General features: G+C 35.9%; 2 protein-coding genes across 3 annotated transcripts in view; one reads left to right on the top strand and one right to left on the bottom strand.

The window, feature by feature from the left end:
- LOC110448167 (putative uncharacterized protein DDB_G0281733) overlaps positions 1-3317 on the bottom strand; it is a 6435-nt gene extending 3118 nt beyond the window's left edge. Inside the window, exons 1-3 of the mRNA XM_021494267.1 lie at positions 3260-3317; positions 1537-1782; positions 911-1231 (exon numbers count right to left, since the gene is read on the bottom strand). Of these exons, the coding sequence (XP_021349942.1) occupies positions 911-1231; positions 1537-1782; positions 3260-3317 (625 nt within the window). The remainder of the gene's footprint in view (positions 1-910; positions 1232-1536; positions 1783-3259) is intronic.
- LOC110448177 (high-affinity choline transporter 1-like) overlaps positions 2566-15818 on the top strand; it is a 33897-nt gene continuing 20644 nt past the window's right edge. The window contains exon 1 of one of the 2 annotated variants that reach the window (XM_021494288.1): positions 2566-2711. The gene's annotated coding sequence lies outside the window, so the exon portion shown is untranslated. Of the gene's footprint in view, positions 2712-6552; positions 6646-15818 lie in introns of those variants that run through there. The other variant, XM_021494289.1, reaches the window with a different exon arrangement.

Here is a 15818-nt window from a genome sequence, read left to right as displayed (position 1 = left end):
CTCTCCTCCACACGATGGTCTTTGTTGTCTGTGTAACCTTGTATTAAATCCCTCCTCTACACGATGGTCTTTGTTGTCTGTGTAACCTTGTATTCAATCCCTCCTCCACACGATGGTCTTTGTTGTCTGTGTAACTATGTATTCAATCTCTCCTCCACACGATGGTCTTTGTTGTCTGTGTAACCATGTATTCAATTTCTCCTCAACACGATGGTCTTTGTCGTCTATGTAACCATGTTTATTCAATCTCTCCTCCACACGATGGTCTCTGTCGTCTGTATAACTATGTTTTCAATCTCTCCTCCACACGATGGTCTTTGTGGTCTGTGTAACCATGTATCTTGTATTAAATCCCTCCTCTACACGATGGTCTTTGTTGTCTGTGTAACCTTGTATTAAATCTCTCCTCTACACGATGGTCTTTGTTGTCTGTGTAACCTTGTATTCAACCCCTCCTCCACACGATGGTCTTTGTTGTCTGTGTAACCATGTATTCAATTTCTCCTCCACACGATGGTCCTTGTTGTCTGTGTAATCATGTATTCCATCTCTCCTCCACACGATGGCCTTTGTCGTCTGTGTAACTATGTTTATTCAATCTATCCTCCATACGATGGTCTTTGTCGTCTGTGTCACCTTGTTTATTTAATCTCTCCTCCACACGATGGTCTTTGTTGTCTGTGTAACTATGTATTCAATCTCTCCTCCACACGATGGTCTTTGTCTTCTGTATAACCATGTTTATTCATTCTCTCCTCCACACGATGGTCTCTGTCGTCTGTATAACTATGTTTTCAATCTCTCCTCCACACGATGGTCTTTGTGGTCTGTGTAACCATGTATTCCATCTCTCCTCCACACGATGGTCTTTGTTGTCTGTGTAACTATGTATTCAATCTCTCCTCCACACGATGGTCTTTGTGGTCTGTGTAACCATGTTTATTCAATCTCTCCTGCACACGATGGTCTCTGTCGTCTGTGTAACCATGTTTATTCAATCTCTCCTGCACACGATGGTCTCTGTCGTCTGTGTAACCATGTTTATTCAATCTCTCCTGCACACGATGGTCTCTGTCGTCTGTGTAACCATGTTTATTCAATCTCTCCTCCACACGATGGTCTTTGTCGTCTGTGTAACTATGTTTATTCAATCTCTCCTCCATACGATGGTCTTTGTCGTCTGTGTAACCATGTTTATTTAATCTCTCCTCCACACGATGGTCTTTGTCGTCTGTGTAACCATGTATTCAATCTCTCCTCCATACGATGGTATTTGTCGTCTGTGTAACCATGTTTATTCAATCTCTCCTCCACACGATGGTCTTTGTGGTCTGTGTAATCATGTATTCCATCTCTCCTCCACACGATGGTCTTTGTCGTCTGTGTAACCATGTATTCAATATCTCCTCCACACGATGGTATTTGTCGTCTGTGTAACCATGTATTCAATCTCTCCTCTACACGATTGTCTTTTTGGTCTGTGTAACCAAGCATTCAATCTCTCCTCCACACGATGGTCTTTGTCGTCTATTTAACCATGTTTATTCAATCTCTCCTCCACACGATGGTCTTTGTGGTCTGTGTAACCATGTTTATTCAATCTCTCCTCCACACGATGGTCTTTGTCGACTGTGTAACCATGTTTATTCAACCTTTTCTCCACACGATGGTCTTTGTCGTCTGTGTAACCATGTTTATGGAATCTCTCCTCCACACGATGGTCTTTGTCGTCGGTGTAACAATGTTTATTTAATCTCTCCTCCACTCGATGGTCTTTGTGGTCTGTGTAACCATGTATTCAATCTCTCCTCTACACGATGGTCTTGGTCGTTTGTGTAACCTTGTATTCAATTTCTCCTCCACACGATGGTCATTGTCGTCTGTGTAACCATGTATTCAATCTCTCCTCCACACGATGATCTTTGTCGTCTGTGTAACCATGTTTATTCAATCTCCCCTCCAGACGATGGTCTTTGTCGTCTGTGTAACCATGTTTATGGAATCTCTCCTCCACACGATGGTCTTTGTCGTCTGTGCTACACTGTATTTATTTTCTCTACACTATAAATTATGTTTATGTAACCTTTTATTTCCTTCCTCAGCACCATTTCCCTCTTATGACAATACCACCTGTCGTCATTGATCGTCGGACTAATTAATATGTACTCCAATAAATGTAACATTCTTTTGATCATTGCCCTTTCAATTGTTTCTTCTGATACACACACACGAAAAATGTACCACTATGGCTGCTACAAAACACGTTTTTATTATGTTAAATTCATACAATGGAGGATGTCCAACTTTGAAACAGCCAGTAATAGGCACTACATATAGAGGCATTGAATGTCAGACAGCTTGCATATGTTTTCTGGTTTAAACCCTGTAAATACTAAAATAATAGATCGATGCTGTGTTAGACACCCACACCTTTCTAATGACTATGCTTGCTAACACAAAATCCAAAAAAAGCACAAACATGATTTTTTCCTGTTATTGACTAAACACATAAACTGAACAGTACACTAATAAATGGGCACGCATGCCCAACCTGGTATGTTTTAGTGTTACAACGAAGTCACGTGTGTCATGGATGCGGGATGCCGAGGAAGGTACAGTGAGTTTCATTGCGCTCGCTAGGGTGAGTTGGTATACCGACAGATCATACACCCATCCACTTGTCGGAATTTCTCCAGGCGGTACTTATAACCGTGAGTATGCGATGTGCACTTTTTCTTCGCAGTTTGCTGTACACGTAATTCTAAAGGAAGAACTTTTTTGCAAAGATAGTTGTAAACATCAATACTGTAGATATAATGCACTAGGTATACACACCTATTTCAGAAGTGTAGAAATGACGACAGAAAGGCAGCTATAGGGGAAGTAGCATACGTAGTAGTGTTAGTATTGTAATAATACATGGCTATCTTCGCGGAAGGCAGTTGTACTAGGATCGTCTTTTTAAAGGACTATGGTACCATAGCCGCCATTTAACCGCACTATATGGGATTTGTTTGGGTGGAAGTGTTTTTCATACCATCATAAATTTCAAAGAAGATGCAATGCATTCTTCAAATATCATTAAGCTGAATGTTTAAACCATCGTAAAGCATCCAGTTTTCTTAACGAATGTCTCTTTGAGATAAAAATGCAATATACGTATTCTATTCTATGAGTGGTGTTATCACATTTTCCAAAAAAGTAGTCCACCTGTTGAGAGTAATTGATAAGAAGTGTTAGTTATGTATGTCATACTGACCTGGGTTTGTTCCAAACTGCACTGCGTAGTAACGGTTAATGGCCGACACTATAGCCATGCATCGTAGCCTGTTCACATCATATTATCGACCTTCGTTGGTGACAGAATCAGTGATACAATCAAATGTAAATGTAAAGATTTTGCATGAAATGTATTTCGATAAGTAAAGGGAACAACTTAAAAATAATATAAACATGATCAGAAGTATGTATCAGAGGTGACGTAGAGAACAGGAAGTAGAGTATTACAACAAGTGTCTAGCGCGCAGAAAAAAATCAAGTATGATGTAATACGAAATAAGCCAAAACATAAAAACTATACTTAACTAGTAGTTTATAGTGAAAAAAGCCAAAATTACTAATAAATAAATAAAATAAAATAAATAACTATAATTAAATAAGAAAAACAAAATAAGAAAATACCTGGAAAACGAATATATATGTATAAAGATTCATAATTAAGAAAAAAAGTAAATGAAATAAAATAATACGTGCCAGATACTAGCGCGCATTATGTTGTTTGCTTGCAAAGCTGTGTCATTCAAATAGATCATAAATACCATACAAAAACAGTTCAATGCTTAAATATTGTCTGCTATAAAGCTATATGTTTAATTGTTAATGGCTAAATAAGAGTTTTATGGAATGTCACCAGGTGAAAGTAAGTCTAATATGATAGATAAAGACTTTCCAGTTTGCGATTTGGTTGTAATATGATTTGATGTCAACTCATCTGGTTTTTCCCCATCCTACTCTCAAATATTGTTGTACAAAGTTTGATTATTTATAAAATCTCTGTTCACTTATGCTCGCAGTGGCGGACCCAGTTGCCCGAAACACCCTTTTTTCTGTGTCCAAAAATAATCTGGACTTAGGTTTTTGAAGATTTTCCTCTTTTTCATATGGGATTTTCTACTAATATCAACCATCCTGTGAACTATGATTTTCTATGGCAAGCAGCAGTTTGAATACCTATATATGCCTAATGGTGCAGTTGTCCAAACAAGGAGTCCACTACTTATACTCTAAACAATAGGGGATTAATCCTCTTTTGTTTATATATTAGTCTATTTGTCTATCTAATCGTATTGTTCTAACGTCCGAATCCGGTTAAAACGGCCGCACTGCAGTAACGGCCCTAGTGAAAACGACCCCACTCTATATATAGTACAGTATGTACAGTACTGCAAGTACTACAAGTGCGTAATACAGGTACATACCTTGATATTATGTTGATAAAGTTACATGCACTTTCAAGAAATAAAGATATGTACATGTACAGATAAAATTGTGTTTGTGTTTTCATTGATAGTTGACACTCATCAGTCTCAAATATCTTTGCAATAGTGTTTTCTACTTCAGTGTTTAATTTAATTTAATTATTTAGAGAAAAGAATTAATTAAAAAACTTATTGAATAGCATTTGGAAAAAAATCAGTTACAATATTAACTAATAATAATTTAGATATGGGTAGAGGGTCTTTCTTGTTTTAACAGAGTACCTCGGAGTGACTCAATCAAAACAACAATTAACGGGATTGGTCAGAGGGTGTAATAAATTGGACGAATGTATAGCAAAATTTTCACATATTATATTAATTTGAATAAGACTTTCAACCATGAGACCAGCATTGACGAAATGTTTAGCTCGCGACAGTGTTATCCGACCTGCACAGCATGCACTGCAGTGCGATGGCTGTAGTAGATGGCAGCATAGAACGTGTGATACCAGTAAGTGATATGAAATATATATAAATGTCAATCACAGAAATACCTAATTGATACATTCCGTGCATGGAAAATAGGATGATTTTATATAAAAGATAAGAAGACATACTCTTACTGTTGTATAATTGTTGTTGTTTAATTTAGTAATTGTCAAATTAATCATTACGTTATAATTGTCTATTTATTGAAATATACATCAATGTTCATATATATATACGTCCCGTTATACTTATCTTATAATTATTATGTTCATATATTTATACGTCGCGTTATACTTGTCTATTCATTGAAATATACATCAATGTTCATATATATACACGTCCCGTTATAATTGTCTATTCATTGCAATATACATGTTAAAAAGTACATATTTTTCAACTTGGCTTTACGTTAAGTAATTCTTCACGAATACTTTTTTTTATCTCTTAACAGACTGAATCCTTCTTTTGATGTCAGGAACATCAGTGGGGATGGACGACGACACACTAGATGGGTCCGGTAGTAACTTCGGCAGACTTAATTTGTGTGGCTCTTACAGAGGGGGCCTCCTTTTGGCAAGAGCTGGACACCAACGATGTATGCATTGGTGGCTGACACCCTCGATTTAAATTCACTAAACAGAAATAACAATTATCTTATTGGAAATAAATTGAATGCTAGCTTAATTTAAAATCCAAAATTGTATATCACGATTTAAAAAGTAGGGCCGTTTCAACTAGATTACTAATGATCCGTTGAGAGAGGATAAAACCATATGTTGGAATTAAGTATATATGTAAATTGTTACTTCAAAGGTACAGTCAATATCATTATAGATAAACCTGTATTTACACCTGTGGTTCACATGATCACCACGATAGATTTATTATACCTGTTATTTATTTTTTTAATAATAACCAATGATAGCATAAAAGTCTGGCATGTATATATATATCCTTTTTAACAGGTGTTGCACTTATACATATGCATGCATACAAATTCACAATAAAAGACAGTCAAATCATAATTCATATTTATGACAAAATAAATTAATATCTTATTGCCAAAATGCTCGCCTAAACTACATGCACATGAAAAGCATGACACAAACATCAACATTTTAACCAAAAACCTACATTTTTACCATTGTTTCAGAGAATTTGTTAACACTCGCTCCGCTCGGCATTGAGACATTTCATTGGTGTGGTAGACTATCTATGAAAGGGCTCAATGTGTAAGGTGGCGTTTTTTGTCCCCTCACCTACTATAGTCATTAGGAGAATGGCATTGCATTTGATTATGAAATGCAGTCTATGGTACAGCTTCTCAGGAGAGTGTTCAATACATGTATTGTAACTTGTATTTTTATGTTATGTCGTTTTAATAAAAATGGCCATTTTCAATCATTAAGTCTTTCTGGTTTTTTATTGACTATTGTACTATTACATAGCTTGCTGCTTGGCTGATAGGTGCGAACCATTCAACATAAAACAACAATTAAATACAGAAAGTATTTTATCGCATTTATGTTGGTGGTAAAAGTTTATTTTGGGATTCTTTCTTTTGGCCCTAGAATATATTTGCCTAGTGAGCAAGGTGAACAGGACGCACATGCGTATGAATATATGATCACGTGATCTAGGTAAGCGTCACTTGGAAAATGTCTTCACGGGCGAAAAGGTAGGGCGCTATTTTAAACATTGATTTCTTCCCGCCACCGTCCCCTTAATTCTCTACTTTATATGATGTCATAATACTCATGGTATGTTTAACATTTATTCAAGGTTTGGGCGTTTTCTTGTCCCCTCACCTACTATAGTCATTAGGAGAATGGCATTGAATTTGATTATGAAATGCAGTCTATGGTACACCTTCTCAGTAGGGTGTTCAATACATGTATTGTAACATGTATTTTTATATTATGTCGTTTTAATAAAAACGACAATTTTCAATCATTAAGTGTTTTTTTTTTTACTATTGTACTATTACATAGCTTGCTGCTTGACTGAAAGGTGCGAACCATTCAACATAAATATAAATACTCTATGTTATAAAATATAACCTGGAATAATACCGCAAACTCAGAAAACTATTCTATGCCTTATTCGATCTGTTTGACAATGGAAATAATATCCGATAAATTCTAGCTTTCTACAAGTTTAGTTTTACATCTTCAGGGAAAAAAAATCCCTCGCTCGGCAGGGACATTATAATTGTCACAATCTCGAAATAATGAAGTTCTATATATTGTTTGGTGCCAGAAAGTAGTATACATGTACAACCGACATGACAATTGTAATTTGTTAGGTTTTTTGAGTCTTTTTCTGAGTTTAAAGTTTGGGGACCCAGATTTAATTCCTGGGTCCCCCCTGGCTCGTGCTCTTGTTCTGATGTGTTATTATATCTATAGCGGAGGGGACATTAGGAAACCTTTCTCTGAACCGTTTGTATAATCTTATCGGATATATTTAAAAACTAAACTTAACAGATAACATCATGACACATCGGGGGAAAATAAAGATCAAAGCTACAAATACTGATGAAACATCTCCACATAAGGAAAGACAATATGACCACATGAGGGACTGAAGTTGAAATAAATACACTGTAAGACAAACATGTCCTATACCACATATAGCCTTAGTATCATTTTAGGATGAAGACAATAACGAATCTTCAATACAGTGATGGAAGCCTCTCCAATAGAAAATCTTAACACCCATGATAATATCTCATTATTCACCTCTGTATCTAGCATTCACAAACAGCCAAGTAATAACCTTAGTTTCATCCTCCCATGAAGTATTCCGTCTGCAGATACCATCTCATTTGGCTCTCTTTTTTATATCTCAAGCACACGGCAGTTTAGAAGCTTAAGGGATGTGTAAGTGGTGCAGAAAACGTAAATGTGAGCCTTATTATCATTATGTAGATATAAAGTGCAGCGTTATGTTATAACCGTTCTGCCATGTCGAATATTCGTACAGACTGGGGATGTATACAGGAATGTATGGAGCCCGCGAAGTGACTTGTATTAAAATAGCAAAAATAAAACGGTTATTGTTGGTAACATGATAATAGTTCACGTCCACTAGATTGTCTATCATGTACGTCGTAGATATATGTCTATCTCCCAACACATTTGATCTACATTGTCTGAACTATATCTCTCATCACGATGGTTTGCCTCAGCTGCATTAACGATTTATTTTCATATTCGTCTCGTCTATGTTACCTTGTATTCCATCTCTCAGCAAGAAATTATGTCTCGTCTATATAACCTTGTATTTTATCTCTCAACACGTAGTTCTGTAACGTCTATGCTACCTTGTATTCTATCTCTCAAGACGTAGTTCTGTCTCGTCTATGTTACCTTGTATTCCATCTCTCAACACGTAGTTCTGTTTCATTTATGTTGTCTTGTATTCCATCTCTCAACTCGAAGTTCTGTCTTGTCTGTGTTACCTTGTTTTCTATCTCTCAACTCGTTGTTCTGTCTCGTCTTTGTTGTCTTGTATTCCATCTCTCAACTCGAAGTTCTATCTCGTCTGTGTTACCTTGTATTCCATCTCTCAACTCGAAGTTCTGTCTCGTCTATGTTACCTTGTATTCCATCTCTCAACTCGTTGTTCTGTCTCGTCTTTGTTACGTTGTATACCATCTCTCAACTCGAAGTTCTGTCTTGTCTGTATTACCTTGTATTCCATCTCTCAACTCGTTGTTCTGTCTCGTCTATGTTACCTTGTATTCTATCTCTCAACTCGAAGTTCTGTCTTGTCTGTGTTACCTTGTATTCTATCTTTCAAAACGTTGTTCTGTCTCGTCTATGTTACCTTGTATTCTATCTCTCAACTCGTTGTTCTGTCTCGTCTTTGTTACGTTGTATTCTATCTCTCAACTCGTTGTTCTGTCTCGTCTATGTTACCTTGTATTCTATCTCTCAACTCGTTGTTCTGTCTTGTCTGTGTTACCTTGTATTCCATCTCTCACCTCGTTGTTCTGTCTCGTCTTTGTTACCTTGTATTCTATCCCTCAACTCGTTGTTCTGTCTCGTCTTTGTTACCTTGTATTCTATCTTTCAACTCGTTGTTCTGTCTCGTCTGTGTTACCTTGTATTCCATCACTCAACTCGTTGTTCTGTCTCGTCTGTGTTACCTTGTATTCCATCTCTCAACTCGAAGTTCTGTCTCGTCTATGTTACCTTCTATTCTATACCTCAACTCGTTGTTGTGTCTCGTCTTCGTTACGCTGTATTCTATACCTCAACTCGTTGTTCTGTCTCGTCTTCGTTACGCTGTATTCTATCCCTCAACTCGTTGTTCTGTCTCGTCTTTGTTACGCTGTATTCTATCTCTCAACTCGTTGATCTGTCTCGTCTTTGTTACGTTGTATTCTATCTCCCAATTCGTTGTTCTGTCTCGTCTTTGTTACGTTGTAAACCATCTCTCAACTCGAAGTTCTGTATCCCTCAACTCGTTGTTTTGTCTCGTCTTTGTTACCTTGTATTCTATCTGTCAACTCGTTGTTCTGTCTCGTCTTTGTTACGTTGTATTCTATCTCTCAACTCGTTGTTCTGTCTCGTCTGTGTTACCTTGTATTCTATCCCTCAACTCGAAGTTCTGTCTCGTCTGTGTTACCTTGTATTCTATCTGTCAACTCGTTTTTCTGTCTCGTCTTTGTTACGTTGTATTCTATCTCTCAACTAGTTGTTCTATCTCGTCTGTGTTACCTTGTATTCTATCTGTCAACTCGTTGTTTTGTCTCGTCTTTGTTACCTTGTATTCTATCTGTCAACTCGTTGTTTTGTCTCGTCTTTGTTACCTTGTATTCTATCTGTCAACTCGTTGTTCTGTCTCGTCTTTGTTACGTTGTATTCCATCTCTCAACTCGTTGTTCTGTCTCGTCTTTGTTACGCTGTGTTCTATCTCTCAACTCATTGTTCTGTCTCGTCTTTGTTACGCTGTATTCTATCTGTCAACTCGTTGTTCTGTCTCGTCTTTGTTACGCTATATTCTTTCTCTCAACTCGTTGTTCTGTCGCGTCTTTGTTACGCTGTATTCTTTCTCTCAACTCGTTGTTCTGTCTCGTCTTTCTTACGTTGTATTCTATCTCTCAACTCGTTGTTCTGTCCTGTTTGTGTTACCTTGTATTCCATCTCTCAACTCGTTTTTCTGTCTCGTCTGTGTTACCTTGTATTCCATCTCTCAAGTCGTTGTTCTGTGTCGTCTTTGTTACGCTGTATTCTTTTTTCTCAACTCGTTATTCTGTCTCGTCTTTGTTACGTTGTATTCTATCTCTCAACTCATTGTTCTGTCTCGTCTTTGTTACGCTGTATTCTTTTTTCTCAACTCGTTGTTCTGTCTCGTCTTTGTTACACTGTATTCTTTCTCTCAACTCGTTGTTCTGTCGCGTCTTTGTTACGCTGTATTCTTTCTCTCAAATCGTTGTTCTGTCTCGTCTTTGTTACGCTGTATTCTATCTCTCAACTCGTTGTTCTGTCTCGTCTGTGTTACCTTGTATTCCATCTCTCAAGTCGTTGTTCTGTCTCGTCTTTGTTACGCTGTATTCTTTTTTCTCAACTCGTTGTTCTGTCTCGTCTTTGTTACGTTGTATTCTATCTGTCACCTCGTTGTTCTGTCTCGTCTGTGTTACCTTGTATTCCATCTCTCAACTCGTTGTTCTGTCTCGTCTTTGTTAGGTTGTATTCTATCTCTCAACTCGTTGTTCTGTCCTGTTTGTGTTACCTTGTATTCCATCTCTCAACTCGTTGTTCTGTCTCGTCTTTGTTACGTTGTATTCCATCTGTCAACTCGTTGTTCTGTCTCGTCTTTGTTACGCTGTGTTCTATCTCTCAACTCGTTGTTCTGTCTCGTCTTTGTTACGCTGTATTCTATCTGTCAACTCGTTGTTCTGTCTCGTCTTTGTTAGGTTGTATTCTATCTCTCAACTCGTTGTTCTGTCCTGTTTGTGTTACCTTGTATTCCATCTCTCAACTCGTTGATCTGTCTCGTCTTTGTTACGCTGTATTCTTTCTCTCAACTCGTTGTTCTGTCCTGTTTGTGTTACCTTGTATTCCATCTCTCAACTCGTTGTTCTGTCTCGTCTGTGTTACCTTGTATTCTATCTCTCAACTCGTTGGTCTGACTCGTCTTTGTTACCTTGTATTCTATATCTCAACTGAACACGAAGTTCTGTCTCATCTGTGTTGTTGTCTTGTATTCCATATCTCAACATAAGGTTCTGTCTCGTCTGTGCTACAGTGTTTGTCACTGCGATGCTCTGTCTTAGCTGCCTTATCCTGTATTTTATCTCTAATATGAAGTCATGTCCCGTCCAGTTTTACTTGTTATGTTTTGACTGTGTTACTTTAAATTCTACCTCCTCTCAACACGATAGCCTGTATCGGCTATGTTAGTTCATATTCCAAATCTTATACAAATGGTATGTCTTAGCTTTGTTGGCCTATATTTTATCTCTCAACATGATAATCAGTCTCGTAGTGTAATTTTCTATAGGTACTAAGCCTATGAACATAACTAGTCCTTATCTTTCATATTCTTTCGATGTAACTTATGATTTATGCACTTGTCATTGTTTCATGGTTATATCTTAGCATTATTTAAGTAACGCATACGTAAAATAAAAATGAAGAATCTGTGGTAAAGTATGAATCAATCAATGTAAAATTACTAGATACAGCTATTATACACTATGATTACATGTGTACATTAAAATATACCATAGCTTCGTGCTCATTCTACCGCTGATTTATAAATCATGAAAGATATTTTGTTTTAATTTCATGAAATACAAGAATGATATTGCTACTTGAGGGTTAAACCATCCAGGTCTCAGTAAGAGTTAATTGCTAGTGAACACATGTCATGTAAGATATAAATATTATTAAGGGTATTTCTTCAGGCAAAAAAACCAACATGTAATGACATTAATGATAAGAAATGAGGTTCTTGTAAACAGTTTTCATACATTCGAAAAAATGTTTTGTTGTTATGCTGGTGCTAGGACCCCTGCGAAAGTTTCACATTTTCCCGCGAAAACACACTGTTTCTCTACTGCGTTGCCTCATGGATAAATAGATTTTTTTTTTATATATGCTTGCATAGGAAAATTCATAGCACTTAAAAATGAAAATATAAGGAATGAAATTACAATTTTTCAACATTCATGAGGTCATAATAGAATTGGCTTTCTAGACATATTTACCGTGAATCGGATCTCATAAATGTTGGGGGGAAATGTCATTCCATAAGTAGATATCAGTCAGGACAAGTGCTGAAAGTCCGAAACACATTGTTATTAATTTTCCCCCGCTTGCATATTTCACGGTGTCCCGTCGGTTCCTGTTGTAAGTTTTTGTGGTGTAATTGTTTTCTGTCTTACCTGATAGTTTGTTTCATGAATAGTTGGCCAGAGTGCTAGCTAAGAGACGGGTTCCGAATTGCTTTATAATGGGCATATGCTATTAACATCCTTGAATATTCGACTCACCTGGAATTGAAACACATCTAGATTTATGTAAGCCCATGGAAGACGTATAAAGTTGGAAATGTATGAAGAATACATATTGTGAACATGACGTACAATTATATTGATATTCAGCTTTTCCCTTGTAGTTTATGTGAGACTGTCAAAGTTGCTTATGTGAAGTTAATTTCATGTTTCAATTTATTATTAGATAGAGCGACCAAAATCAATATAAATATATTGATACCTTATTGGTGAAAATGATTTTTTTGTACTGATTAATCTTTTGTGTAAATCTGTGTTTTGTTTCAATCACTTTATATGATTAAATAAACAAGTGATTCAACAGACACATATCAGGACTATTATTACTTACAAAACGTAACTACAGTCTACCCCTGTTTATTTGATGTCTAAGTTTCAAGTTTGTGGGCGGAAAGTCGGACCGATCTGTACAAATTTTAAATCATACAATACGTTCTCTGAGTCAAAAAGGGAACACCCATTAAAACATGTACTTGAAAACAACTACCTTCGACCAGATATGAAAGGAAAAACGAAGTGTGTGCTAGTTTTTAGTGGAAGGAAATGATGACACATTTTCATATTATGTCAAGAATTTTTTCTCTGATTTTCCCTTATCAAATCATGACAATAAAAGAAAAAGAAAACACTACTTTCAATAATTTTCTCGATATTTTGTTATAAAAAAATAAAACATACTCTGTAGTCGGAATTATTACTATTCACTTTATAAATATGAAAAAAATGGTTTATTGCAAACCGTAATTGGTGACACTAAACATGAAAACGATCTGAGCAGCAGTTCCACCAGCTCTCCAGTAGTCTATGGGGGTTCCATTATCCTTACAGAATTTTCATTTTCTCAGCAATAGTCTTAATAGTTTCAAAGCAATAACACAGAAAGTTTTCAGCGTTATCGCTGATTGTTATCGCAGATGTTGTTAGTATGTTTATTTCATTCAGGTCAAGTACATTCCTGCTACTGGGAGAATAGGAACAACACATATTGGTTGTAGAAAGACAGGCGCTTGGAAGTTTTTCCATAACATACAACAGTGACTTACATACCAACAAACACCCGATACACAACTAACGCGTTATGTCGGTTTGTGTCTACCACAGACTTGTGTGTAGTGCTAGAGACATACTTGATTGTAACAAAGAGTGGGTATTGTACTGGTTGTCTATGAACACTGTAGTCTTTGCAGATGTTGTCCATAAACTATATACTGCATGCAATCACATAAAATACACACATGTACATTATACTTGGTAGAGTTAATTTATGTTTTATGTACATTTTTCGTTGTAATTGTACTTTATAAACATTAAGTTTACACATGTACATTATACTTGGTGAAGTTAATCTTTGAGTATTTGATATAAACTCTTTGTTGTACATGTAACCTGTAAACATCAGTAAAACATGCACATAATACACATGATAAGTAAACATGGCAAAGTAAATTATACTATTACAATAATATGTGCATCATGCTTTTGATAAACGTTGTATTTCAAAACGATTAACTGCGAAAAAACCCACATTTCAGACGTTCTACACAAATATTGGAACAACACTTATTTACGTTTTGCTTAGATATGGAATTGAAATTAATTTCTTTTTGAAGAACTTTGATTTCTGTCTACATTAGCAACCGTTTAAACTTTTAATTTTCTGCATTTGATAACACCATTTTTGATACTTAGCTTACATATTGTTTTGTAGTTGCTATATAAGTTTCTTTTATTAATAGCTTAGTAGATGCAGATAGTAAATGTTGTCAGTTGAAACAAAACTTTCTAACAATTACAGCGCTAGGAAGACAAAACGTACACCAAGACAATATATGATATGAAAAATAAATGTTTTGGCTACATCTTTTGTTGAATTTAATGGAAGTGGATCTTACTGTATACCACTACTATCCGACATATCTTTCATTGATTAAGGTTCGTTAAAAGAGAAGACAATAAAATTGCTCGGCAATTAACAATGGATATACTAATAACGTTTGTTTTAAGATTTACTGATCGCCAAATCAACTCGCTGATACATTTATCTTAAGTACGACAATACTGGTCACCATGGTGACCAAGCCAACTCAATAGTTTATTTATCTACAGTACAACAATACTGGTCACCAAACCAACTCGACTTTACATGTATCTTTAGTACGTAAAACTGTTCACCAAACCAACTCAATGATACATTTATCTACAGTACAACAATAATAATTACCAAACTTACACAACGATTAATTTATCTTTAGTTCCAAAATACTGGTCACTAAAATCAACCCAACGGTACATTTATCTATAGTAAATCAATATTCGTCACTTAACCAACTCAATGATACATTTATCTACAGTAAATCAAAATTCGTCACTCAACCAACTCAATTTGATACATTTATATACAGTAAATCAATATTCGTCACTTAACCAACTCAATGATACATTTATCTACAGTAAATCAATATTCATCACTTAACCAACTCAATGATACATTTATCAACAATAAATCAATATTCGTCACTTAACCAACTCAATGATATATTTATCTATAGTAGAACGATACTTGTCACCTAACCAACTCAATGATAATTTAACTACAGTAAATCAATATTCGTTACTAAACCAACTTAATAATTCATTACCTTTAGTATGAAACGACTGGTACCCTATTCAATAATACATTTGTCTACAGTTAAGATAGTTTAGGTTGAAAGCAGTTCAGTACTTAAACGTTACATTATTATATATGCACAGACAGCTCAATAAACTGCTGGAGACTGGCTGTTTTATGGACCCGCAGAAATTGGTTTGCAAAGTTGGTTTTATCCGCCGAATACAGCGTGCTGCGTGATGTGTTGAATATATAAAGGAATAACACCGAATTCCCACACCATTGCATATTCGGGCGTTCTTTTGACTTTTTTGAGAAATGGGATTTTGAACACTATATCTATTTCCCCCTTCCTCAAACAACCAGACCGGACAAACAAGGAAGTTCCTTGACGTGATTTTGGTATATTGCTTTACCCCAATCCAGGTTCTTCATGTCGCTTATTGCTGTAGCTCATTTAAAAAGTCTAACTGGTTTTAAAAGAGCTTTGTGAAAATCGTTCTGCTTTGTAAATGTTTTGTGTGTGTATGTGTTAAGTATTAAGTAGCTTAGTATTGTGTCATACTGAAGCAGTACTTAAGTACTTACTAGCTTAAACTAAAGTATTTGTATGAGTATGTGACAAGCATTTCAGTATTTGCTAGTGTATCTATAGCTGTTTGATCTTTTTATAGATCGAATGAGGTGTTTTGTTGACACTTGTTTGTACACCCCC

Source organism: Mizuhopecten yessoensis, unplaced genomic scaffold, assembly GCF_002113885.1.
Source record: "Mizuhopecten yessoensis strain PY_sf001 unplaced genomic scaffold, ASM211388v2 scaffold3855, whole genome shotgun sequence".
Lineage (NCBI taxonomy): Eukaryota > Metazoa > Mollusca > Bivalvia > Pectinida > Pectinidae > Mizuhopecten > Mizuhopecten yessoensis.
This window is presented reverse-complemented; position numbering and strand designations above follow the sequence as displayed.